The sequence below is a fragment of the Thalassophryne amazonica genome, chromosome 3 (assembly GCF_902500255.1).
Source record: "Thalassophryne amazonica chromosome 3, fThaAma1.1, whole genome shotgun sequence".
Lineage (NCBI taxonomy): Eukaryota > Metazoa > Chordata > Actinopteri > Batrachoidiformes > Batrachoididae > Thalassophryne > Thalassophryne amazonica.
Genome location: NC_047105.1, coordinates 53,652,498 through 53,679,829, shown reverse-complemented (window position 1 = coordinate 53,679,829; position 27,332 = coordinate 53,652,498). Strand labels below are relative to the sequence as shown.

General features: G+C 40.8%; 1 protein-coding gene across 3 annotated transcripts in view; it reads right to left on the bottom strand.

Moving 5' to 3' along the window:
- The window catches only part of cacna2d2a (calcium channel, voltage-dependent, alpha 2/delta subunit 2a), a 573,469-nt gene that overhangs the window by 37,010 nt on the left and 509,127 nt on the right, over positions 1-27,332 (bottom strand). For all 3 annotated transcript variants that reach the window (XM_034166295.1, XM_034166292.1, XM_034166294.1), the window contains 7 exons: positions 7,137-7,226; positions 6,641-6,709; positions 5,831-5,905; positions 5,651-5,725; positions 2,626-2,697; positions 2,397-2,468; positions 2,160-2,221 (listed from right to left, as the gene is read on the bottom strand). In XM_034166295.1, the coding sequence (XP_034022186.1) occupies positions 2,160-2,221; positions 2,397-2,468; positions 2,626-2,697; positions 5,651-5,725; positions 5,831-5,905; positions 6,641-6,709; positions 7,137-7,226 (515 nt within the window). The remainder of the gene's footprint in view (positions 1-2,159; positions 2,222-2,396; positions 2,469-2,625; positions 2,698-5,650; positions 5,726-5,830; positions 5,906-6,640; positions 6,710-7,136; positions 7,227-27,332) is intronic.

Here is a 27,332-nt window from a genome sequence, read left to right as displayed (position 1 = left end):
ATTCATGTCTGGGTCGCGATGGCAGCAGACCAAGCAGCCCATACTTCCACTACCAAGTCCTACAACTCTTCCCTGGGGATCCTCAGGCGTTCTCAAGCCAGCTGGGAAATATAATCTCTCCAACGTGTTCTGGGTCTTCCCCGGGGCCTCCTACCAGTTGGCCCTGCCTGGACATCCTCTCAAGGGAGACGACCAGGGGGCATCCTCGCCAGATACTCGGTCCACCTCAGCTGGCGTCTTTCGATGTGAAGAGGCAGCGGCTTAACTCCAAGTCTCTCCCAGATAGTTGAGGTTCTCACCCTGTCCAGGAGTGTAAGCCCAGATACCAGATGGAGGAATCTCATTTCTGCCACTTGTGTCTGCAACCTTATACTTTTGGGCATTACCCAAAGTTCATGACCACAGGTGGGGACAGGATCGTAAATCAACTGGTAAATTAAGAGTCCCACCTTCTGGCTCAGCTTCTCCTCCTCCTCCGTCTGGTACAGTGTCCGTAAAACATAACATGCTGCCCCAATCTGTCTATCCACAATTAGGATGGAACCCAGTTCCTCCTGAATTGTAAGTTCGACCAATGGTCGAAGTCTCCTCTCCAGCATCCTGGCATAGTCCTTCCCAGGGAGGAAGGACTATGCCAGGTGTGATTCTTCTATAAGTGGAACACACTCTCTGGTCCCCTTTTTTAAAGATGGGAACCACCACCTTAGTTTGCTAATCCAGAGGCACTGTCCCAGGCATCTATGCAATATTGTATAAACCTGTCAGCCATGGCAGGCCAGCCACATCCAGAGACTTCTGCATCTCGAGATGAATCTTCTCTGTCCCTGGCGGCTTACCACTGAGGAGTTTTTTAACTACCTTGGTGACTTCCACCAGGGTGACGGCATCAGATCTGCCTGAGTTTTCCACCCCTGCCTCCTCAATGGAGGGTATGTCAGTATGCTTAATGAGATCCTCAAAGTAAGGACAGACCGATAATTGCCTGGGCTGATTATTGGCTGATTATCAGCCATGCCAATCATCTGTAATGGCCGATTATCGGTCTATCCCTACAGACCACCCAGAGGGATTATCGGCCGATGCAGATTATTAGCCCAGCCGATTATTGGTCTATCCCTACCTCAAAGTGTTCTTTCCATGGCCTGAAGATATCCTCAGTTCAGTTGAGCAGGTCTCCTCCCTTGCTAAACACAGATGGCCAAAAACTGCCTCCCTTTCCGGAATCATCTGACAGTTTGCCAGGACCGCTTTGAGGCTGACTGAAAGTCATTCTCCAAGGTCATCAAACAATTTTTTAAAACTAACATTTATTTGGTAGAACCCAGTCGCAGGCTGTCCATGGATTCAGAGTTTTCGTGGTAATTCACTTCAACAACCAGGTAACTAATGATGAATCTACGCATGAGTTGTGCGTCTGCATAATTCACTGCATCCTGTTATTGCTTGTACTGGATTGTTATTTCATGGTTCACAGTCTACTACTCTTCTCAAGCCATGCTGAATTGTTTACTCAGAGGTTGAGTTGGGGAATAAATAAAAGTGAGGACAGTCAATGTTTGATGTAAATAACATCACCAGTTTTGCCCCAGTAATGCTCAAACTGTACAGTATAGCATGGTAGCGACAGGGGGAGTTTTGGGCTTTTTGGTTACAGGCTATAATTGTAACAAATAGCAGCTTTTAAATATGTTGGATGTTGAAGTGAAATGTGGAGCAAAATCCTAAATGGCCTCAGCCAGGACCAGGCGCACAGCCAACAGATGTAAAAAAAAAAAAAACCCTACAAGCATTTGTACAGGCATTAAATATCATGACTTGTAATTTGAACAGTGTTGCCTGGAGGAAATGCTCCAGTAATGTAATCTCAAATGTTCAACAAGGCTTTGAAAGGAATAAACTGCAAATAATTTGTGCTTAGACAACTGCTGATAATTGAGTTACAGAAATAATCTATTTATTTATTTATTGCAAGTATGGAAAGCCAATCAGCAACTTTAACCTGTATCAGGTTTAGTCCAATCAAAATGCTGGCTAGAAAGCAAAACAGCTTTAAAATCAGATTTCGTGGGTCAAAGACGTAAAGTTTCGTCTGAGCTGGACTTTACTCACTGGTTCCAGATGTGGAATCTGTTGGTGTGGAGGTCAGTTGATTTACGTACCTATAATCTGTGCCATCCACAGGCATCCACGTGTACGTCCGTACGGCCTTGTCAATGTACCTCTGTGGACATTCATGCACAAGATAGACTCAGACAGTCAGAATTGACACATGCTCTTAATTAGTAAGAAATAACAGATTCCAAACATGGTGAATTATTTATTCTTTTAACACTATTCAGGAATTCAGGAAGGTCCTACTTTGGATCATGATTGAGTCTCATATATTGACGACTTGCCTCATCAACTGACTTAATGAGTGTCTTGATTTTCCTTTGCCCTGGTTTGCCATCAATCATCTGCCGACGGATCTGAAAAAAGAAAAAGAGAAACATGCAGTGCGTGAAGAGAGGTATACAAAAAAAAAGAGAAGCAGGAATCATCACTGACTGACATACTGTACAAAGTTATTAAAGGAAACAAACAGAAAATATATATGAGCTGCAATTAACATGAGGCTGTTTTTACCTCTTCTTTGTTACTGTCCTCCAGTTCTGCATCCAGAAAGTCCAGAGTGACAGGCTCCCTGAAGTTAATGGTCTGAACACAGACAGAAAGCAAGATGGCGGGCGGGGGTGGGGGGGGGGGGGGTGCGGTTGCCAATAAACAATGGAAATAGTGTCCAAAATTATCCTTGGAAATGTTATTTGTGGACTTTTTTCTTGTCTGAATTGAATGACAGGCAGTGTTGCATGGTGTGCAGATTGAGACCTTATACACACGGCTACGTTTTCACAAGAAAATGATTATCTATCCATTTTGGCTTTTCAATGGCTGAGATGTTTCTGTGTCGTTTGTGTGGACACTGAAAATGATATTTTTAGCAAATGGTGCAGTAATGTGAGCCTTTTAATGGTCAACTCAACCTTTTGTTAGAGCATATTGATATCTTGTACATTCTACTGAAAAATGTGAGAATATTAAAGAGTTAATGGCCAGAGGGGGAACCAGCAATAGGCATCATTGCATTTTTTTTTCCAAATATATTTATTTTGTTACTAGTTTGAGAGGTACTGTGACTGATATACCGGCGTGACTTATTTGCCAAAAAATTACCAATCTGTTATTAATAATAATAATTAGAACAACAATTTATATAGGATGTTCCCAGGAATCAAAGCACTGAATAAAATAAAATCTAATAATAAAATAATCAGTGGCATAAATAAAAAGTGCATGACAACAATGCACAAAAATTCCAAACTAAGAAGTACAGTGCGACTTATACTCCAGAAAATACGCCATTATTATTTACGAAATGGGTGTTTCCATTACTGTTGCACACGAAAATATATGAATATAAATATAATATATAAATGAATAAAGGACAATTTAATGAAGACAGGATGTTTGTCACTAATCTTGCATGAAATTTGAATTTCATGTAATTTTGTGTCAAGTACATTTTGTTCTTGTGAATACTGAATTTTAAACATAATGAGATCAGGTTTAATTCATATTTCTGATGGTGGTGTGATGACAATAGGAACTACATTTAACTAAAAAAAAAGACAAGATTGTAATTAAATGTTTTATTGTAAATTATTTATTTATGTTACATTTTATTGATATATTTTCACATTTTTTAAATTTGTCAGTTAAACAAAACTTTGAATTAGTCTGCAGTGTTACTCTGTCCTTTAATTTTTATTACCTCAATGTTAAATTTTATTATTTATGTACATCTAAGGGCAGCTTAGTGGTTAGCACTGCTGCCTCACAGTAAGGAGGTCATGGGATCGATTCCCACCTGTGGCCTTTCTGTGTGGAGTTTATATGTTCTCTCTGCGTTTGTGTGGGTTCCCCCCGGGTGCTCCGGCTTCCTCCCACATCCAAAGACATGCAGGGTAAGTGGATTAGAAAGTTTAAATTGTGGGTGTGAATGTGTCTGTTTGTCTATATGTGGCCCTGCGACAGACTGGCGTCCTGTCCAGGGTCACCCTGCTCAGCATGCTGCTCTCGTAACGACATCTCTGCTATTTTGGCATTGTGGGATAGCTCGCCGGGCTACTTTCGCCTGACCCAGCACTGAATTTGCAGACATGAGAAGATGCTGGTGGATGAGTGTGAGTATTGACTTACAATCAATTAGGCGTAAAAACACACAAGATACACAAGTTCTTGTGCCAAATATACTCCTGTTTTTGTTACCCATGAAAACGCAGTGACTAACACAGAATATACAAAAACTGTACAGATGTTTGGCCAAAGCGAGAGCATCCACTTTAGCTTGCCATAAGCAAAGCTAGTGGCGCGTGTGAGAGTATGATCCAGGGTGTTCCCCGCCTCACGCTCCATGACTGCTGGGATAGGCTCCAGACCCCTGTGACCCTTAATTGGACTTTTGTGTAATCTGCACATTTGTTTGGCTGTTGTTGTGGCTGAGTGATATTTTAGTTGTACTCATACACTCATCTTCAATCACTTAGTCCAGTTAAGGGTCGCAGGGGCCTGGAGCCTATCCCAGCAGTCATAGGGTGTGAGGCGGGGTGCACCCAGGACAGGACACCAGTCTGTCGCAGGGCCACATATAAACAACCAAACACATTCACACCTGCATGCACATCTGCGGACAATTTAAAGTTTCCAATCCACCAATCTGTGTGTAATTTCTCCCGGTTCTTTTATGTAATTTTCTGCCCCTTACCAAGAACCAAACCATTATTTTCCTCATTTTGAATTTATTGAATGTCACGTGAAAACCAGGCCTGGGACCATCACAGACAGTGTCCATCTTGTGAAGGCCCAGAAAATGGGTCAAACAGCACCTTTATACGCTGTGGGCGTCACAGTGGGTGTGGTTTAGTCTCACAATTGACTGGCTCACAGACAGGGGAAGCCCTCAACTTTCACATGCATGCTGGAAGTAAAACTGAACTTTAAACCAGATTTCAGAAACTTCCAATCACATATCAAAAGCAAATACGTGATCACTAACATAAAATAATGAATTAGAACAGATATTATCTAACATGCGTGTCTTTGGATGTGGGAGGAAGCCAGAGCACCGAGAGAACCCACACAAACACAGGGAGAACACGCAAAATCCACACAGAAAGGTCATAGGTGAGAATTGATCCCATGACCTTCTTGCTGTGAGGCAATAGTGCTGAGTACTAAACCACCGTGCTGCCCAAAATGCTCTGCACTCCAAATCCTGAAGAAAAATGAATATGGATCTGTGTGGATGCAGGTGCGACTTGGTCAACATAAGTCAGTTTGAAAAGACACATAAAAAATTTTGGCATTCAAATTGAAAACAAGCCAATATCACCCACAAGCATGTATATGAACCAATCAATGTTAAGTATAGCGGGGCGAAGCCTAAATCGATGATGTAAGTACGTTGTGTAAAGTTCTTTAGTGCAAATGCAACATTGCACTGTGAAACCAAACCAAATGTAAAAAAAAACATGAACATTGGTATTGAGCTTGGACACTCAGGTGTGACGGGTTCTATAATGAACCTAATTTGAAGAAGTCTTGGGGTTACCTTAGGTCTTAGGTTTGGATGTAACAGGACATAACCATTTGGGTCGATGGCAAACGTATAGCCATTGGCTCCAAGCTGTGCAGAAAATAGTGAAAGCAGAAGTACATTTATTACAGCAATTAAAAAAAAAATTAACAAATAAATAAAATCTGAGTGCACATGCATGTACAACGTGCTCACTCTGTATGTTGGAGTCTTCTTTTTAATTTCACTGATTGCAATGTCTACTCCCATGACTCCAAGGATGAGCTGGTTCTGTGTGAAGAACAATTAGAAGTATTTTATCTCCTGGCATTAAAAAGCATATTCCAGACCTGAAAGCTGTGCACATGACAGCGCATGTGGCAGCTGGTGCACTGGGTGCACTGAGAGCATCACACACCATCGCTGACTTTGTTTGCAATCAGATTTATGTGAAGCATTACGATCCAAAACTGCTTCAGCAAAACTGCTACAGCTTTGAGTGTGTGTGAAAATACTTTAGACATAGATACTGGAAGTTGGACATTTTCTATATGATAGCAGACGCTATAGATGAAAGGTTGTGAAGTCTGTTGTCACCCCAGGGGGAGGTGTTGCCAAGAAAAACAGCAGCTGAGTAGACGCTGTTACCGACCACTGGTGATGGCCGAAAACCAAAGAGATGAAAAATAAATGTGAAGCTATCTTGTTACTGCAGCTTATTTATTTATTTATTAGCTTTATACAAGCACATTCATTAATTCATTGCTAAAATATCTTCTTTTCCTTTCTTTTATGCAGATCTAACCCACAATTAACAGCTTTACATTCCAAGCCAGTTTCATGAACATCAGTTAATTTGTTTCTGAATAATTCTTCTAACAATCAAGCAAGCCAACAAACTGATGAGGTCAAAAATATAATCTACCTGTAGTAAGTATGAGTCCAAAGAGACCAATTCAAGGATCACCCAGAGGGGAATAAACTCAAAATCTGTACACAAATTTAAAAAGTTGTCACACATCGTACCTGAGCAGACCCACTATCAGCAGTGTGGTTGAAGACTGGCATCGTCCCAGTGATGACGAGACCCAAACCCTAATAAAAATGACAATGTAATTAAAACAATACTTTGCACATTCATCTTTCGACTGCACAACAACAATACAAATCAGTAAATACATATGAGACAGAAGTTCTCATTCATTCAACAGAAAACAAAGCAAAACTCCACTCACTGGTTTTAATATAATTGCTGTATTTCAAAGTTATAACAAATTAATCCAACACCATTCTCCCAAATTGTGACGGAGACTAATTTCCTAAAATTAAAGAATGTTTGAGTTGAGTCTGGCCCACATCTTTAAGTCGTGTTCTCATCAAGAGAACAAAACAACAGACCAACAGACAGGGCTAAATGGTAACATAAGGAATTGGAAAGTTGTATTAATTTGTTGATTTGAAAATAAAGAAACATTATACATAATATGTAATACATGACTTTGGTCTTTTTTGTTTCTCTCACCAGAGCATCTTGATAAACGTTTGTCCACTTGACTTGCTTTGCTACAGAACCAGCGAGTACCATAGGACGGCCCAGTACATCCAGATACTCCTAGAAGAGGAAAAAGATGTGCTGTTCAGCGTGAATCTGTGCTCCGTCCCCAAAACACACTCCCCACACAAACACATTTCAATATGTTCTCTAAATGTGCACTCCGATTTCTGGAAATAATTTGTGCTGTCCTGTTCATAAACTATATAAATAAAGGATAAATGATCATTTTTTTGTTTGGGTTCAATTTAGCACCAATTCTAATGTCAGCTGCCTGTCAAAATTCATTCAGTGGGTAGACAAATAAGCTAATGACAGTGGACAATCAGCAGGGCTGAGGTGGCGAGCAATGCTGTGGTGGTTTCATTACAAACTAAAGACATAAGAAATGAGAATATAAGAAAATGAGAGAAACATGATCTACAAAATTAAGACCTTTTTTTTTTAGGTACTTAAAAATTGAGACACTATTTACATCAACATCAAGAATGGGAAAATCGCTCCTCCCCGCCATCCAAAATATAACATTTACATAACATACAAGATACTAGAGGAAGAGTTAAAAGAAAATAACTTAGAGATTAAAGAAAAATAGGAATTAGAGATAAACACAATAATCTGTAATGAACAGTGCGAGAGTTCATCTGATCAAGGACATAGAATAACTATTAGCTCATTAAAATTTGTAACAACCTTGTGACTGTTAGAATGGCCTAACCAGTGGATCACCCCTCTGAGTCTGGTCTGCTTGAGGTTTCTTTCTGATTATCATCATCATCATCAGTTTTTCCTTAACACTGTTGCTTGTGCATTGCTCAGTGGGGCTTGGTAAGCTTAATTCAAATTATTTCATTTATATAGCGCCAAATCACAACAAAGTTGCCTCAAGGTGCTTCACACAAGTAAGGTCTAACCTTACTAACCCCCAGAGCAAGCACACAGGCTACAGTGGTAAGAAAAACTCCCTCTGATGATTTGAGGAAGAAGCCTCAAGCAGACCAGACTCAAAGGGGTGACCCTCTGCTTCGGCCATGCTACAGACACACTTGACAATACAAATATACTGGAAGGTTTGTGTGGTGAGTAAGATGAGTAAGGCACCTCAAGGAATTGGAAAAGTTGTATTAATTTGTGGATTTGAAAATAAAGAAACATAACATATAATATGTAATACATGACTTTGGTCTTCTTTTCTATATTGGCCTCTCTTCATTGGCTTCCTGTTAATTCTAGAATAGAATTTAAAATTCTTCTTCTTACTTACAAGGTTTTGAATAATCAGGTCCCATCTTATCTTAGGGACCTCATAGTACCATATCACCCCAATAGAGCGCTTCACTCTCAGACTGCAGGCTTACTTGTAGTTCCTAGGGTTTGTAAGAGTAGAATGGGAGGCAGAGCCTTCAGCTTTCAGGCTCCTCTCCTCTGGAACCAGCTCTAAATTCAGATCAGGGAGACAGACACCCTCTCTACTTTTAAGATTAGGCTTAAAACTTTCCTTTTTGCTAAAGCTTATAGTTAGGGCTGGATCAGGTGACCCTGAACCATCCCTTAGTTATGCTGCTATAGACTTAGACTGCTGGGGGTTCCCATGATGCACTGAGTGTTTCTTTCTCTTTTTGCTCTGTATGCACCACTCTGCATTTAATCATTAGTGATTGATCTCTGCTCCCCTCCACAGCATGTATTTTTCCTGGTTCTCTCCCTCAGCCCCAACCAGTCCCAGCAGAAGACTGCCCCTCCCTGAGCCTGGTTCTGCTGGAGGTTTCTTCCTGTTAAAAGGGAGTTTTTCTGTTGTGTGGGCCGCCAGAAGAGGAGGTACTGCTGGCCCACCACCAAAGGGCGCCCTGCCTGAAGTGCGGGCTTCAGGCACGAGAGGGCGCTGCCGCCACGGACACAGCCGGGAGTGACAGCTGTCACTCATTAATTCCTGACAGCTGTCACACATTCTACATCATCGCACTCCATAAAACCCAGACGTCATCTCCACCTCATCGCCGAGATATCATACTTCATTGGAGGTAATATCCTCAGCCATTTGTGTTTCCTTATAAGCTGTATATTGTGAGTGTTTGCAGGAGTACCGGTCCCTCTTTCTGTGGAGGCACAGTGAGTGCAGGACGGCACTCTTTTCCTCTGAGGGATTACTGTAAATACAGCAGCATTCTGAGTGAGAGGTGGAGGTGGCATTCCCACCGTTGTTGTTACTGGGTGTACACACACCCACACTTGACTGTCTTTGTTCTCGCCAGCAGTACCAGATCCGACAGTCGGGGACGGTGATCACCTGGGAATTCGGGACTTGGCGGCTCCAGTATTCACCAGGTTCTGTGGCGGCGGAAATTGTGTGGTTCCGGCTCTTCTCAGGACAGACGTCTTCTATCCTCGAGCCTGCCCACACGTCACCTTTGTGGATTGACTGTAATTATATTCTGAGATTGTCTGTATGTTCGTTGTGCACATTTCACAACATTAAATTGTTACTTTTTGGCTCATCTATTGGCTGTTCATTTGCGCCCCCTGTTGTGGGTCCGTGTCACTACACTTTCACAACATTTTCCTTCCCACTGTCACCAAGTGCTTGCTCACAGGGGGTCGTTTTGACCGTTGGGGTTTTTACGTAATTATTGTATGGCCTTGCCTTACAATATAAAGCGCCTTGGGGCAACTGTTTGTTGTGATTTGGCGCTATATAAATAAAATTGATTGATTGATTGATTTTCTCTCACCAGAGCATCTTGGTAAACGTTTGTCCACTTGACTTGTTTTGCTACAGAACCTGCCTCAAGATGCCTCACCTTACTCGTGTGAGGTGCCTTGAGACAGCGTTGTTGTGTTTTGGTGCTATATAAATAAAACAACTGAACTGAGCTCCATCTGGAAAGAATTTAGATGTAAGATTAAAATGAGATATTTAAAAACTCCATTTATAACATCAAATTGGAGCAACACCTCAGAACAATGCTGGAGGGATTGTAGCTTGGTAAGAGACCATACACATACAGTTGTGCTCAAAGGTTTACATACCCTGGCAGAATTTTTGCTTTTTTGGCCATTTTAAGAGAATATGAATGACACCACAAAAACTTTTTTTTCACTCATGGTTAGTGGTTGGGTGAAGCCATTTAGTGTCAAACAACTGTTTCCTCCTTTTTAAATCAAAATGACAAGAGAACTACCCAAATGAACCTGATCAAAAGTTTACATACCCCAGTTCTTAATACTGTGTATTGCCCCCTTTAACATCAACAACAGCTTGGAGTCTTTTGTGGTAGTTGTAGACGAGGCTCTCTGGTAAAGCTGCCACTGAATATATCTTGGACTTTATTTACATCAATTATAAAGAAATACAAACAATATGGCACTCTATGGTAAATCTGTATGGAGTAAACAGTTCTCAAAAACTGAGTGACTGTGCAAGAAGTAGAACAGTGAGGAAAGCCACCAAGACACCCAGACGACCCAGAAGAAGTTACAGGCAAACATGGCTGTGATTGGAGAAATTATGCACAGTGCAAGCTTTGCATTTTGTATCACCACTTATCCATCTTCATGATGAATCAATCAATCAATCAACTTTTTTCTTATATAGCGCCAAATCACAACAAACAGTTGCCCCAAGGCGCTCCATATTGTAAGGCAAGGCCATACAATAATTATGAAAAACCCCAACGGTCAAAACGACCCCCTATGAGCAAGCACTTGGCCACAGTGGGAAGGAAAAACTCCCTTTTAACAGGAAGAAACCTCCAGCAGAACCAGGCTCAGGGAGGGGCAGACTTCTGCTGAGACTGGTTGGGGCTGAGGGAAAAAAACAGGAAAAAGACATGCCGTGAAGGGGGGCAGAGATCGATCACTAATGATTAAATGCAGAGTGATGCATACGGAGCAAAAAGAGAAAGAAACACTGCATCATGGGAACCCCCCCACAATCTACGTCTAAAGCAGCATAACCAAGGGATGGTCCAGGGTCACCCGATCCAGCCCTAACTATAAGCCTTAGCGAAAAGGAAAGTTTAAGCCTAATCTTAAAAGTAGAGAGGGTATCTGTCTCCCTGATCTGAATTGGGAGCTGGTTCCACAGGAGAGGAGCCTGAAAGCTGAAGGCTCTGCCTCCCATTCTACTCTTACAAACCCTAGGAACTACAAGTAAGCCCGCAGTCTGAGAGCGAAGCGCTCTAATGGGGTAATATGGTACTACGAGGTCCCTAAGATAAGATGGGACCTGATTATTCAAAACCTTATAAGTAAGAAGAAGAATTTTAATTCTATTCTAGAATTAACAGGAAGCCAATGAAGAGAGGCCAACACGGGTGAGATATGCTCTCTCCTGCTAGTCCCCGTCAGTACTCTAGCTGCAGCATTCTGAACCAACTGAAGGCTTTTTAGGGAACTTTTAGGACAACCTGATAATAATGAATTACAATAGTCCAGCCTAGAGGAAATAAATGCATGAATTAGTTTTTCAGCATCACTCTGAGACAAGACCTTTCTGATTTTAGAGATATTGCGTAAATGCAAAAAGGCAGTCCTACATATTTGTTTAATATGCGCTTTGAATGACATATCCTGATCAAAAATGACTCCAAGATTTCTCACAGTATTACTAGAGATCAGGGAAATGCCATCCAGAGTAACGATCTGGTTAGACACCATGCTTCTAAGATTTGTGGGGCCAAGTACAATAACTTCAGTTTTATCTGAGTTTAAAAGCAGGAAATTAGAGGTCATCCATGTCTTTATGTCTGTAAGACAATCCTGCAGTTTAGCTAATTGGTGTGTATCCTCTGGCTTCATGGATAGATAAAGCTGGGTATCATCTGCGTAACAATGAAAATTTAAGCAATACCGTCTAATAATACTGCCTAAGGGAAGCATGTATAAAGTGAATAAAATTGGTCCTAGCACAGAACCTTGTGGAACTCCATAATTAACTTTAGTCTGTGAAGAAGATTCCCCATTTACATGAACAACTGTAATCTATTAGACAAATATGATTCAAACCACCGCAGCGCAGTGCCTTTAATACCTATGACATGCTCTAATCTCTGTAATAAAATTTTATGGTCAACAGTATCAAAAGCAGCACTGAGGTCCAACAGAACAAGCACAGAGATAAGTCCACTGTCCAAAGCCATAAGAAGATCATTTGTAACCTTCACTAATGCTGTTTCTGTACTATGATGAATTCTAAAACCTGACTGAAACTCTACAAATAGACCATTCCTCTGCAGGTGATCAGTTAGCTGTTTTACAACTACCCTCTCAAGAATCTTTGAGAGAAAAGGAAGGTTGGAGATTGGCCTATAATTAGCTAAGATAGCTGGGTCAAGTGATGGCTTTTTAAGTAATGGTTTAATTACTGCCACCTTAAAGGCCTGTGGTACATAACCAACTAACAAAGATAGATTGATCATATTTAAGATTGAAGCATTAAATAATGGTAGGACTTCCTTGAGCAGCCTGGCAGGAATGGGGTCTAATAAACATGTTGATGGTTTGGATGAAGTAACTAATGAAAATAACTCAGACAGAACAATCGGAGAGAAAGAGTCTAACCAAATACCGGCATCACTGAAAGCAGCCAAAGATAACGATATATCTTTGGGATGGTTATGAGTAATTTTTTCTCTAATAGTCAAAATTTTGTTAGCAAAGAAAGTCATGAAGTCATTACTAGTTAAAGTTAATGGAATACTCAGCTCAATAGAGCTCTGACTCTTTGTCAGCCTGGCTACAGTGCTGAAAAGAAACCTGAGGTTATTCTTATTTTCTTCAATTAGTGATGAGTAGAAAGATGTCCTAGCTTTACGGAGGGCTTTTTTATAGAGCAACAAACTCTTTTTCCAGGCTAAGTGAAGATCTTCTAAATTAGTGAGACGCCATTTCCTCTCCAACTTACGGGTTATCTGCTTTAAGCTACGAGTTTGTGAGTTATACCACGGACACTTCTGATTTAAAGCTCTCTTTTTCAGAGGAGCTACAGCATCCAAAGTTGTCTTCAAAGAGGATGTAAAACTATTGACGAGATACTCTAACTCCCTTACAGAGTTTAGGTAGCTACTCTGCTCTGTGTTGGTATATGGCATTAGAGAACATAAAGAAGGAATCATATCCTTAAACCTAGTTACAGCGCTTTCTGAAAGACTTCTAGTGTAATGAAACTTATTCCCCACTGCAGGGTAGTCCATCAGGGTAAATGTAAATGTTATTAAAAAATGATCAGACAGAAGGGAGTTTTCAGGGAATACTGTTAAGTCTTCTATTTCCATACCATAAGTCAGAACAAGATCTAAGATATGATTAAAGTGGTGGGTGGACTCATTTACTTTTTGAGCAAAGCCGATAGAGTCTAATAATAGATTAAATGCAGTGTTGAGGCTGTCATTCTCAGCATCTGTGTGGATGTTAAAATCGCCCACTATAATTATCTTATCTGAGCTAAGCACTAAGTCAGACAAAAGGTCTGAAAATTCACAGAGAAACTCACAGTAACGACCAGGTGGACGATAGATAATAACAAATAAAACTGGTTTTTGGGACTTCCAATTTGGATGGACAAGACTAAGAGACAAGCTTTCAAATGAATTAAAGCTCTGTCTAGGTTTTTGATTAATTAATAAGCTGGAATGGAAGATTGCTGCTAATCCTCCGCCCCGGCCCGTGCTACGAGCATTCTGACAGTTAGTGTGACTCGGGGGTGTTGACTCATTTAAACTAACATATTCATCCTGCTGTAACTAGGTTTCTGTTAGGCAGAATAAATCAATACGTTGATCAATTATTATATCATTTACCAACAGGGACTTAGAAGAGAGAGACCTAATGTTTAATAGACCACATTTAACTGTTTTAGTCTGTGGTGCAATTGAAGGTGCTATATTATTTTTTCTTTTTGAATTTTTATGCTTAAATAGATTTTTGCTGGTTATTGGTGGTCTGGGAGCAGGCACCGTCTCTACGGGGATGGGGTAATGAGGGGATGGCAGGGGGAGAGAAGCTGCAGAGAGGTGTATAAGACCACAGCTCTGCCTCCTGGTCCCAACGCTGGATAGTCACAGTTTGGAGGATCCAAGAAAATTGGCCAGATTTCTAGAAATGAGAGCTGCTCCATCTAAAGTGGGATGGATGCCGTCTCTCCTAACAAGACCAGGTTTCCCCAGAAGCTTTGCCAATTATCAATGAAGCCCACCTCATTTTTTGGACACCACTCAGACAGCCAGCAATTCAAGGAGAACATGCGGCTAAACATGTCACTCCCGGTCTGATTGGGGAGGGGCCCAGAGAAAACAACAGAGTCCGACATTGTTTTTGCAAAGTTACACACCGATTTAATGTTAATTTTAGTGACATCCGATTGGCGTAACCGAGTGTCATTACTGCCGACGTGAATTACAATCTTACCAAATTTACGCTTAGCCTTAGCCAGCAATTTCAAATGTCCTTCGATGTCGCCTGCTCTGGCCCCCGGAAGACAATTGACAATGGTTGCTGGTGTTGCTAACTTCACATTTCTCAAAACAGAGTCGCCAATAACCAGAGTTTGATCCTCGGCGAGTGTATCGTCGAGTGGGGAAAAACGGTTAGAGATGTGAACGGGTTGACGGTGTACACAGGGCTTCTGTTTAGGGCTACGCTTCCTCCTCACAGTCACCCAGTCGGCCTGCTTTCCCGACTGCCCGGGATCTGCCAGGGGGGAACTAACGGCGGCTAAGCTACCTTGGTCCGCACCGACTACAGGGGCCTGGCTAGCTGTAGAATTTTCCACAGTGCGGAGTCGAGTCTCCAATTCGCCCAGCCTGGCCTCCAAAGCTACGAATAAGCTGCACTTATTACAAGTACTGTTACTGCTAAAGGAGGCCGAGGAATAACTAAACATTTCACACCCAGAGCAGAAAAGTACGGGAGAGACAGGAGAAGCCGCCATGCTAAATCGGCTAAGAGCTAGTAGCTACGCAACCTAGCGGATTCCTAAAAACACACAAAGTGAATAATGTGTAAATAATTTAGAGGTGATTCAGCAGAAGGAGTGCCCCAATCAAGGCACCAAACAGGCCATGAAGCAGCACAGGCAACGCACGACAACAGCGAACGCACGACAACGGTGCTAAAATAAAATAAAAATCGACTAAACACGCTGTGGAGCAGCACAGATAACGCACGACAACAATGCTAAAAAAAAAAATAAAATAAAAAATAAAAAAAAAAATAAATAAAAACGAAAGCGTTAGCAAGCTAGTTAGCTTGCCAACGCTGATGAAAGTTAGCTGATAAAAGTGCTCCGTCGCGATGTTTCGACCGTTAGAGGTCTTCCTTGGGCATTGGAGCACAGTAAAAAAGTTTAAAAAAAAAAAGTAAAAAGGTAAAAAAGTAAAAAAGTCTTGAAAAAGACTGTTAATTCAAGTCCAAAGCAGCAGGTAGCAGTCTCTGTGTAAACAGTCCCAACAGAGAGCCAAAATTCTGATGCAATCTCACTCCCAGTTCTTAAAAAAAAGACCTGAAAGTTTAGCTACAAATTGCCAGAAGGTGCATCTGAGATGCAAGCCTGGATTTGATCTGTTTTGGTGAAAGAAAATCCTTCTCTGCTCTACTCCACTATGAAGCTAAGAGTAGTGATGCAAAATATATCTAAATATATAAATGAAAATAAATTGAAATTGAAATTCTGTCACAGCTTTGCAATGTAAATGAGTATTATGTATGAGGTATTCCTGTGATAATGACGTCCCCTCAATTTAAGTTTTTCCAATTTATTTTCATTTATATAGCACCAAATCACAACAAAGTTGCCTCAAGGCGCTTCACACAAGTAAGGTCTAACCTTACCAACCCCTTGAGCAAGCACACAGGCTACAGTGGTAAGAAAATCTGCCTCTGATGATTTGAGGAAGAAACCTCAAGCAGACCAGACTCAAAGGGGTGACCCTCTGCTTGGGCCATGCTACAGACAGAATTTACAAAACAAATATAGAGGAAATTTTGCTGGAGCACAGGACAGGAGGGTTGCAGAAACAGACACCACACCCATCTCTGTAAGGAGCCGCACCTCAAACAGAGAAAAAAAAAAAAAAAAAATTGCACGTATTTGATGCTGTTATGCCTTGCCCCTGATGGTGAGGATGAAAAACATCCATGGACTGCTAACCTCCCTTAAGACGTACCTGTGGCACTTTACTGTACCATCAAAAAAATGTGTTGCAATAAGCATGTAAGGCTGCACTTAATAAATTTAAATAAAAAGAAGTTAAAAAAGAAATAAGAAAATGTTTTTTCCCACTAAACCTTTGGCCAGCTTTGTCTGAAGAAGAAGAAGAAGAAGAAGAACCAGGCAGGTATGATTTAGCCATTGGTGATGTTGGCAGTGGTAGTGCAGCTGATCAAGCTACAAAAGAATATAGGCCAACTCTGTGACGACAGACACAAACCCACCAGGAATAAACTGCAGTCCCTTGCTACATGTTAGACTCATCAACATCAGCTAGGAAGTTAGCAAAAGTTTAAACATCTACAAGTATAACCCCAAATCAGAAAACACTGGAATGGTGTGGAAGGGGAATCCAGTGATTCTTACATGTATTTTGACTTTTATTTCTTTGCATGAACCCCCCCCCCCCCAAAAAAAAATAGGGATGCCAAAGCATTTCCCACTTTGTAATGTTTGGTTCCACTGGAACCCAATAACCATGTCACATGCCACACTTGAAATGAGCACAATATTTGCTTATGTGCAATATCCACTGCATGTGGTTTACTCAGGTTTACATTTGCACTGAAAGGCTTGCACCTTACCTTTCGTTGTACTTGTTACAATGACAATCTGTATCTGTAATGTCTTTGTCACAACACTTAAAACACTTTGGGGCAGTTGCTGGAATTAGGGGTGCTGAGGAGGGTGCAGTCCCCCCTACTGGAGAGGGACTCTAGTTGTAAGGATGTAAAACCACTTACGAAACCAATTAAAAAACTTAATTTTCTAGAAATAAATAAATGTTTCTTTTGATGAAAGGAATATTAAGTTGTCAGGATGATAAATGAAAGCTATTTTGAAGGTTTTTTTTTTTTTTTTTTTGAGGAGGCCCCCTCCAAATGTTTCTGTCATGCCTGTGGTCTCTCGTTATTAATAATAATCTCAGCTCTATGCCGAGACAGAGTCCAGTTGGAATTAATAACTTCAAAACAAATGGCCGCTTTAAATAAAATGACACCTCTTACAAACGTTGTAATACAGACAATAAACTACAATCGACTAAAATGTTTTTTTCCTCCCAAAATGAGATGTCCTGGATTCTTTATATATTACATCCTGACGTGCAGCACAGCCAGCTGCGAGAGCTCAGCTCAGACATATGGAAAGGCATTCATGTCAATAATGTCTGAAAGGAAATGCTTTTGACAAAAACTACAGATTTTGATTATTTCTATTTATGTCCAGAGATCAAGGATTCACCATTTAGAGTTTATTATGTCCAAAGTTTAAGGATCCAGTGACCAATTTCATATTTATTTACTTTAAGACTCAATAAAATGTTGTTCAATTTCAATTCAATTTCAACTTAATCAGCTTATAAAGCACGAAATCACAACAAAAGCCGTCTCAAGGCACCTCACATAGAACAGTTCAACATATAAAATTAAAATAAATTAATAAAAATTAAAAAATTCAAATACATAATTAAAAACAGAAGTAAAAGAATAAAACGGATAGAAAACCTGTAAAGCCTAATTTTAGTGCACAAAAAATTCACAAGAGGTATCGATAAGGGAATTGATAAGGAATTGGATCGAAAAGCGGACTCGATAATGGTATCAGTATCGATAAAATCTTATCGATACCCATCCCTAGTCTGTTAAAAGGCTCACGTTCCTTGCTCTGTTGCTACCTGTATAGCGTCTCTGTAGTTCAGTCAACAATAAATTGCCATTGGATGAAGAATAAACCTTCATGTCGCATACTTGTATACTATAAGTATGTTACGATCCTGTTTTGACACACAAGTTGATGTTCAAGTTTGCTGTGTGTTGTTGTATCATAAAATATTCTAAAACTGCTGTAAAATATTGTTGGCCATACAAATCAATGCAAACATCATGACTGTTTTAAAGCTGTACACCAAACACCAAGCTGTCTGAACAATAAATGCAATACATTTAAAGAAGAATTTTCTGCACACTTAGTTCAACACATTTCTTTTAAATATCTTTCTTTTTAACCAAGCATTATACCCTGATAAAGGCTGTTTGAAAGCTTGGTTTTAAAAAATATATCAAAAAGAACTGCATGGCTCTAAGTATGCAGAAAATTCTTCTTTAAACATCATGAATGCTACCATATGCAGCATTTAATATATCATTATGTTGACAAGATTTTCTCTTTGCATCTCAAGAGTGACTGACTTCCAGCATCCCTGCCTTTTGGGATAAAGGTGAGCAAACAATGAAGTGTTTCAGGTGTTATTTTCTCCCAGTCTTCCTAACTGGTTTTCCACACATATATTTGATAGCAACTTCCAGGTCATGGGTTCAGGGCCTGGTTTCATAAAGCAGTCTATTCTTGTTTAATCAACTAAACTCACTTAATCGACTAATCTTTTGACGTTAGTCATTGCACAAAGTGCTTAGTCGGCTAAATTTTTGCGTCACCCAACTAACGTTTTTAGCCTGGTACAGAGGAGACTAATCTTATTTTAGTCAACAAGACTGCAGTGCCTTACCTCAAAAATGGCAGGTATGATGTACCACCACTTGATGGAACACTCAAGAGCACCCCCACGTCACTCGTATTCCTCCAAAAGGAGAGTTTCCTCTACATTTGGCCATGTTGTAACAGACAACTGTCATGATGTGTTTGTGACAGTTCTCACATAAACCACTGAGCATCACCGTTACACTGAGCAGCGGTGTGTGCACAAAAAGGCTTGATGGAAGTGTAGAAGAAGACCTGCTAGGCTAAGAGCTAAGCACGTCATTCTGCAGTTCGTATGTGTCTGTAAATATTAATAAAGCCAGTTAATAAAACAAAGGCTGGATAGTTCATGACAACAGCCAACTCCGAAGTAAACAAAACTCTCGTGCATTGGAGGCGTTTTTTTTTAACCAATGGAATTAGTTTGGTTTTTAATCAAACCATAAGTCAAAATTGCTTTGCTTTTGATGCCTTCTGCCACACGTCTGGGGCAGTGTATGTTGAATGTAAATGACTCTTCCTTACAGCAGTGGACAGGGCGCACAAAGACATAAGCGCTGACTTGTTTGAGTTGGGTTTGTGATCACCTTTGATTTTACTGTCAGCTACTGGCTTGTCAGTAGCTGACAGTGTACCGGAGTCAATACTAAAAGTTAGCGGTTAGCTGTAGCTTCCGCTAATTTTTTTTAGCGGTTTATCGGTTTAGCATTATGAAGTTAACTTTTCAGTTAGCGGATTAGCAGTTATCGAACCTAACGTTTTGGTTAGCTGTGCCCACCACTGTTTGTAGCTCACCCTCTGTGCATTTGCAGGTATTAATGAGACAAATTTAACATCATAGGAAGTTAGCATGTGCACTAACATCCACAATTTTGCTCCAGAGGTGTTATTAGGTTCCAAAAACAGCATTTTCAGTTTTAGTAGTGTTATTTCTCGCTAGAGTTTACATAATAAATGACAAAGAGGTTATATTAACACACAAACAAAACAGAGTTTTGCAGCTAGCTAAACCAGCCAGTGATGTCATTACTCTGTTGATGTTTTTAAGAGCAAACTTAAAACCCATCTGTTTCTCCTGGCATTCAAACCATAGTAGTGAGAGGGTTGCTTTATGAGCACTGTGTGTGTCTTAATGTTATTTTATTGTGATGTTAATTGTATTTTTCACAGAATTTTTATCAGTGTGTATCTTTTGTAAAGCACTATGTGACTTTCTTTGTCTGTGAAAGGTGCTACATAAATAGACTATTTACTTACTTACTTAAGCCCCTTTCACACCGGGCCCACTTCGAGTTGCATCATGTGGCGTCATGACGACACCACGTGGAAGCAACCCAGTGCTGAGACGATGTAGCTCAACGCCACAACAGTGCCAGGGATGCAAAGGACGAAGAAAATCGGATGCCAAAAATTAAACATTTTCAATTTTTTCTGCGTCCTGTGCTTGACGCAGAAATTAAGTGGTTTCAGTGCAAGTCAGGGCAACGCAACGGTACTCAACGTGACAGGAAGCCACACCCGCACAATACAACATTACCCGACACCAATTTATGATTCCTGCCGTGTTCCATTGTGCCGAAAGTATAAATCACGCAGGATTGTTTTTATACCGTGTACACAATGCAGTAAAACTACATGCTCAAAAAGAGCACAGAAAAAAAAAATGCTGATTGCAGCCTGACAGCTGCTGCTCCTCGCTCTTAAATTCTCTCACAGCTGTGTTTAAATAAAGTCCATAAAAGTCCTGCTCACAGACTGATTGCCAGAGACAGTACATGTCCACATCCAGTAAAAAGTCCAGACATCTCCAGACCACTCACAGACGATTTGTTCACGCGCACATGTAAACAATTAAAATAAAATAAAAAACTAGCTGGCTGCAGTTCCTCACTCTACCCTCAAACTCTCTCATCACTGTGTTAAATAAAGTCCAGAAAAGTCCTGCTCACACTCTGATTGCCAGAGACAGGACATGTCCACATCAAGTATAACTCCAAACATCTCCACATTTACTCACGGATGGTTCGTCCGCACATGCAGCTCGCGGTCAAAAAAAGAAAGATAAACTATAACAGAACTCAGAGCGCAGACCTGCAGCTCAGCATGAGAACAAATATAAACTAGAAGAGAAATCGGAGTGCACAGTCTGTCTTCAGCCAAACTGTGCACTGATTTCTCTGTGCAGAGGACCTGCAGCCAGACTCTGCGTCCTCACCTAATCTCTGTCCCCCTGCTGCGTGCACCTGACGCAGACATTCCTGCTTCGTCATGATGCCACAGGAAGCTACTTGAAGCAGGCCCGGTGTGAAAGGGGCTTTACTAACGTCGGCGAAAGGTCTTCTAAATCACTTCAGAGGTTCCAAAAACAGCATTTTCAGTTTTAGAAGCGTTTATTTCTCTCTAGCTTTGACATAATATATGAGAAACATGTCATATAAACACATAAATGAAGCGATTTTAGAGAGACCTGCCACTGACGTCATAGTGCAGCTCTACTCTGATTGGCTGTCACCTCCACCACTCAAAACAAATCCAGAACAGACTGAAATAGAATGTAACATTTTAACCTCTTAAAATGCCTCTTAAAATAGGTCAAGGTGAGCCATCTGCGAACTTGTCCAAGGTCTGTGTCCCAAGAATGTTCCCTGTAAATTTCAAGACTTTGGCAGTAATAGGACTGGATTTATGCTGAGCACAGACAGACAAGCAGATGGACGGACGGGCGGATGCAAAGCCAATACCTAATGGCCATATTTGATGGCCTCGGGTAATAATCAAATCACTGCATTAACTCTCAGTAATGAATAGAATTAACTTCACAGCGCTAAACACTGTCCATAAGGCTCTAAATAGTTTGGATCCTCTTCACATCTTCAGCCTACTTAATGAGTATAGTCCAGTGAAACTTCTCAGGTCATCTAGCACTGGTTGTATTCATAAACCTAAAGGTGCCCTGACAGCTGCACGACTTTGATTCACGCACTTGCACACCCATCATTGTGACAACCTCCACCCACTGTGTTCCCATCTGGACGCCGTGCTTTGTTCCACTGGATGCCATGCGTAGTGCACTGGATGCTGCGTATATAAAATAAGTATTTCGTAGAGGATTAATCATTTTCTTTCCGAGTTGGCTGTTGAAAACACCTCTAATCGCTTCCAGAATCACAGAGGGCTGTTCCAGCTGCCGCTTTCCTCTCTCGCACGCGCGCACTGAATGAGGTGGAGAAAACATTTGGAACCATCTGCAAAGATAATTATTTGTCATGTTTATATTGTCATGGCTTGGTAAAACAGTTGCATGTTCATTCGTTCTTGTGAGAAGCTGTAAAAGTATGTTTATGGTTATGGTTATGTTTTTTAATTGTTTGCATAATGTTCACGTGAAGTTCACGTAATTAATGTGTGATGGAGATTTTGAACATTTCAAAATTTCTTTGCACACTTGCATGAAGCTGCACACAGTTTACAACGGTTTACCATGTGTTTGAGATGAGTTTACTCTCGTACACGGCAGAGTGCATGCAAGTGCGCAGATCAAAGTCGTGCAAGTGTCAGGGCACCTTAACCCGAGGTCCAAACAAGCACAGGAAGATTGCTGCTCCTGTGGCACTATTATGTGGAACAAACGACTGTATGATCTGAAAGCTTCAACCACAATAGCCACATTCAAAAACAAACTCAGAACTAATCTCCTCTCTCTAATGACAAACTTAGAATAGATGATTCTCAGTGATGATGACTGGAAAATTGCAATAAGTCACACGGTGTTCAACTGAACTGTCACAGTAGCCAGCAGGACCAGCCTAGCCCATCACAGCCCAAGCAGATAAATTGTGGTCATGTGACTTCTTCTTAGTCATATCTTTGCTCTCTGCCTGGATCATTAAAATGCGTGTTATGCATTCCACCTACTTGACATTTCGCAGAAGATCCTCTCCTGTTTCAGGTTGTTAATGCAAATCATGCTGAGTTAACTAATGTAGTAATGAAATGGGTTACATAAATAAAATGGTCTTATCTGAGAGCTGGACGAACCTCTCAACATTCCTATGTCATAAAACTATAAGCCCTCGATCAGCCTCACATAAAGCGGTGGGCCATCAGCAGACGCTTCTTGTTCCTGCAGAGCCATAAAGCCTGTGGTCCTGTGCCACTCCGGGCCGTTTTTCATCAGAATGAAGGAGGTATTAAAAGCACATTAAGGGTGTCAACGGCACAACGTGCAAACAGGACAATGTCTCAGAGACTCTACCCTCTAGGGGCACAGTGAGAATGTCCCACAGTGATTGTGAACAGGGGCAGTGGATTAAATCTATTTGCAATACATCATATCACTATAGTGCTTTGTTGCCAAGAATCACCAGCAGATAGCTATTTTTTGGGTAGAGGGTGCAACAATTCGTCAACATGAATCTAAAATTGGTTTTAATGTAAGAGATATAACTACATCAATTTTTGGAACCCTGGATCAACGTAAATGCACTATAAACTGGTCAGTGGTCTGACATTATTATGAATTAGCTGACTGAAGCAGTCATGCTGCTTCTTCTGTGACTTCAAACTCTTGTAAATGTTCAAAGGTCAAGACTCTTTGCGGGTTCCTAAAGGAAAAGTCAGTTTAAGCGCTTGTTAAATACCCATGCTGCTGAGTGTCTATGTCACTTCTGGCTAAAGGACCACTGCCTCATCTACACTGCACAACATGCTTGAACTGGAACAAAATAATGAAGAGATCTGAGGAGTTAAAACATCAAAAAACGCAGATGAATTTCAGTATGCTACGTTATGCTGGCTACAAGGAGGTGGCTTCTTTATTAGGGCTTCTTCTACGCTTTGTTTTCTGTTACTCTATATGGTGCTGCTCCCAGTGGTGAACAAAAGGCAAACAGAGGTGTCACCAATGTGCTAAAGCACAGTAGTAAAACCCTGAAGACGAGCCTCGGTGTTTTATGAAATATGAATTTGAAGGTAAGTAATGCCAGTTTTGGCTTTGTCTAATTCATCATGGAAAATAAATGTCTATGTTAAACAAAGAACTGCATCGGCTTGAGGGCAGTATAGTAGCTTAGTGGTTAGCACTGTTGCCTTACAATAAGAAGGTCATGGGATCGATTCCCACCTGTGGCCTTTCTGTGTGGAGTTTGCATGTTCTCTCTGTGTTTGTGTGGTTTCTCTCCGGGTGCTCCGGCGTCGTCCCACATACAAAGACATAAAGGTTAGGTGGATTGGAAACTTTAAGTTGTCCATAGGTGTGTGTGTGGGTGTGAATGTGCTTGTTTGTCTATATGTGGCCTTGCGACAGACTGGCGTCCTGTCCAGGGTATACCTCGCTTCACACCCCACAACTGCTGGGATAGGCTCCAGCCTCCCGTCACCCTTAATTGGAGTAAGCGGTTGAAGATGAGTGAGTGAGTGCATCATATTGAATCACATGGAATCAAAACGTTCCATAATAAAAAGTATCATCCTTGAATCATATCATAGCTCATGTGTCTAGATACGTATCAGACCATTTTATAAGGGAGAGATGCACTTCCCTGACTAAACATCCTTTTGGCTCAGTTACTAGAGTAGGTTGTTTAAAACCCAGAGGGTCATTGTATCATCACTTGATCACATCTGTGTGTCAGAGTGCAAAACACTTAACCCTCAAGCGACCGAGTGGGGTCATTTATGACCCCGGGTATATATTTTTGAACACCATTTTTCTAATTTTAATCAGAAAAAAGTTTCCTATCATGAATTTGTCAATCTATTTGTCCTGCATGTTCTCATAGAATTTTGGAGGAATCTGTGGTGAAGCAAGTGTCAAACAAAACTATCTGCCATTTTTATCCAGTGACAATTTTCCATCCATTTTACAGCTAAACGTAAAATGTTACAACACATTTCCGGCCCTTAACATCCATGTTTGTGCATCTATGAACCAAATACGAAAGTAGTGCCTTGTATAAGCGTTTCAGGGTAATGTTTTTTACCATTTGTTTTTCATCACCTGAACAGTGAAGTGCTGTTGACAGGCGTAACCTATTCTATTATTAGCTCAATAAAATACAGTTTAACACGCCACAGGGAGATATTCCATCAGGACAGTGACAGCCAGACCTTTTCACGGGATACAGGGGAAATTTTACGGCTGACTCAAACAATCTAGGAAACATAAAAAGTCAGCGACCGCAGATATGTGGTGAAAAGAAACAAGAGCCGTATAGATTTCAGAGGCATTCCTGCATGTTGATTAAACACTGTTGTGTCACTTGGTACCATAACAGCTATGTTCAAGGAGGGTAAAACCTTCCAAAGAACCCTCTGAAGGCAAACATCCTAATGTCTGACCTATTGTTGTTGCTTCACTAAGAGTCTGTCTGACAGGGACACAACAGGTCAATAAAAACAGGATTGGATCACAGAAACAGACTGTAGGAACCTTTTGATGTCACTCAACTCCGGTAAATAACAAGGAGAGTTCATCTGCAAGCAAGACCAGTGCCACTTTTTAAAACTAAATAGCAATAGTGAACACAGTGTGTGTGTGTGTGTGTGTGTGTGTGTGTGTTACAGCCTTATTCCAAAATGCATTAAATTTACTTTTCCCTCAAGATTCTACACACAATACCCCATAACAACAATGTGAAAAAGTTTTTTTTAAAGATTTTTGAAACTTTATTATTAATAATAATAATAAAAAACCTAAGAAATCACATGGACAAAAGTATTGACACCCTTTGTCATGAAGCTCAAAATTGAGCTCAGGTGCATCCTGTTTCCACTGATCATCCTTTAGATGTTTCTACAGCTTAATTGGAGTCCATCTGGGGTAAATTCAGTTGACTGGACATGATTTGGAAAGGCACACACCTGTCTACATATAAGGTCCCACAGTTGACAGTGCATGTCAGAGCACAAACCAAGCATGAAGTCAAAGGAATTGTCTGTAGAGCTCCAAGACAGGATTGTCTTGAGGCACAAATCTGGGGAAGGGTACAGAAATATTTCTGCTGCTTTGAAGGTTCTAATGAGCACACTGGCCTCCATCATCCATAAATGAAAGAAGTTCAGATCCGCCAGGACTCTTCCTAGAGCTGGCCGCCTATCTAAACTGAACAATCTGGGATAAGGGCTTTAGTCAGGGAGGTGACCAAGAACCCGATGGTCACTCTGTTAGAGTTGCAGCATTCCTCTGTGGAGAGAGGAGAACCTTACAGAAGGACAACCATCTTTGCAACAATCCACCAATCAGGCCTGTATGGTAGAGTGGCCAGACTGAAGCCACTCCTTTGTAAATGGCAGATGGCAGCCCACCAGGAGTTTGCCAGAAAGCACCTGAAGGACTCTTGGACCATGAGAAACAAAATTCTCTGGTCTGATGAGACAAATATTGAATGGGAAGCATGTCACGGACATGAACAAGCAAAGTGAAGTAAATGCTTCAGGGAAGCATTAGCATGGCTAAAACCTTCCAGCCTTAAACCCCCAGACCCTCTGCCTTTTTAAACATTTTTCTTTTTTTGCCTTCCAGTTTCTGTGGGGGCTCCGCCCCCAATACCTTTTTAAGCATTTTTAATTTTTTGCCTTTCAGCTTCGGGGAGGGGGGGAGGCTCCACCCCACAGACCCCCCTAATTACAGCCTTCTTAACCCCCTGCCACTTTAAGCATTTTTTTAAATGCAGATGTAAATTAATATTCAAAGTTTTCAGCTAGTTTACAGTAGAGCTGTACAATATGACCAAATTATATCTCAATATTGTCATATCAATATGATATACAACTGCTGCAACAGTGAAAATGAAACACTCAAACAAAACAGCAATAACACCACACTCATTTTGCACTCATCATAAGGTTAGGATACTGTGCCCTCCCAGCCCAGTCTCACGTTTTTTTTTTTCGTGCTCCTGTGACAAAATGAGTCAAATTTTCGTGATGGGACATTTTTAAACTCACTATTACTAACCCTACTCCTACCCCAACCCTAACATTAACCATAACCATAACCTAATCCTACTCCTTCCCCCCACCCTAACCATAACCACCCCAACCCCCCCGCTTCACTTTTAATTTCGTGCAGCCATCACTGAATGAATTAGAATGAATTTGTGCTGCCATGACGAAAATGAGGCGCTTTTCGTCACAATATCACGAACCAATAGATTAAAGTATATTTCGTGCTGCTGAATTACGACTTGCCGTCAGACCAGGTTGGCCCTCCAGAAGTACTGGAACACATTTTAATTTGTTTGTGCCATTTCAAATACAAGAAATACAAAAAATATAAAGAATAAAAATTTCTAAAAAGATCTTCCTCGAACTCAAACTGAAAGCAAATCTCTAAAATGGACAATACCTGTAAATAATCAGTTTTATTGTCAGTTTTCTTCAGACAAGTCAGGAGACGGAAACATGAACATTTCCAAGTCACTGAATATGTCTTAGACTTTATTTACATCAATTATGAAGAAATACAAACGTTTCTTTCACCA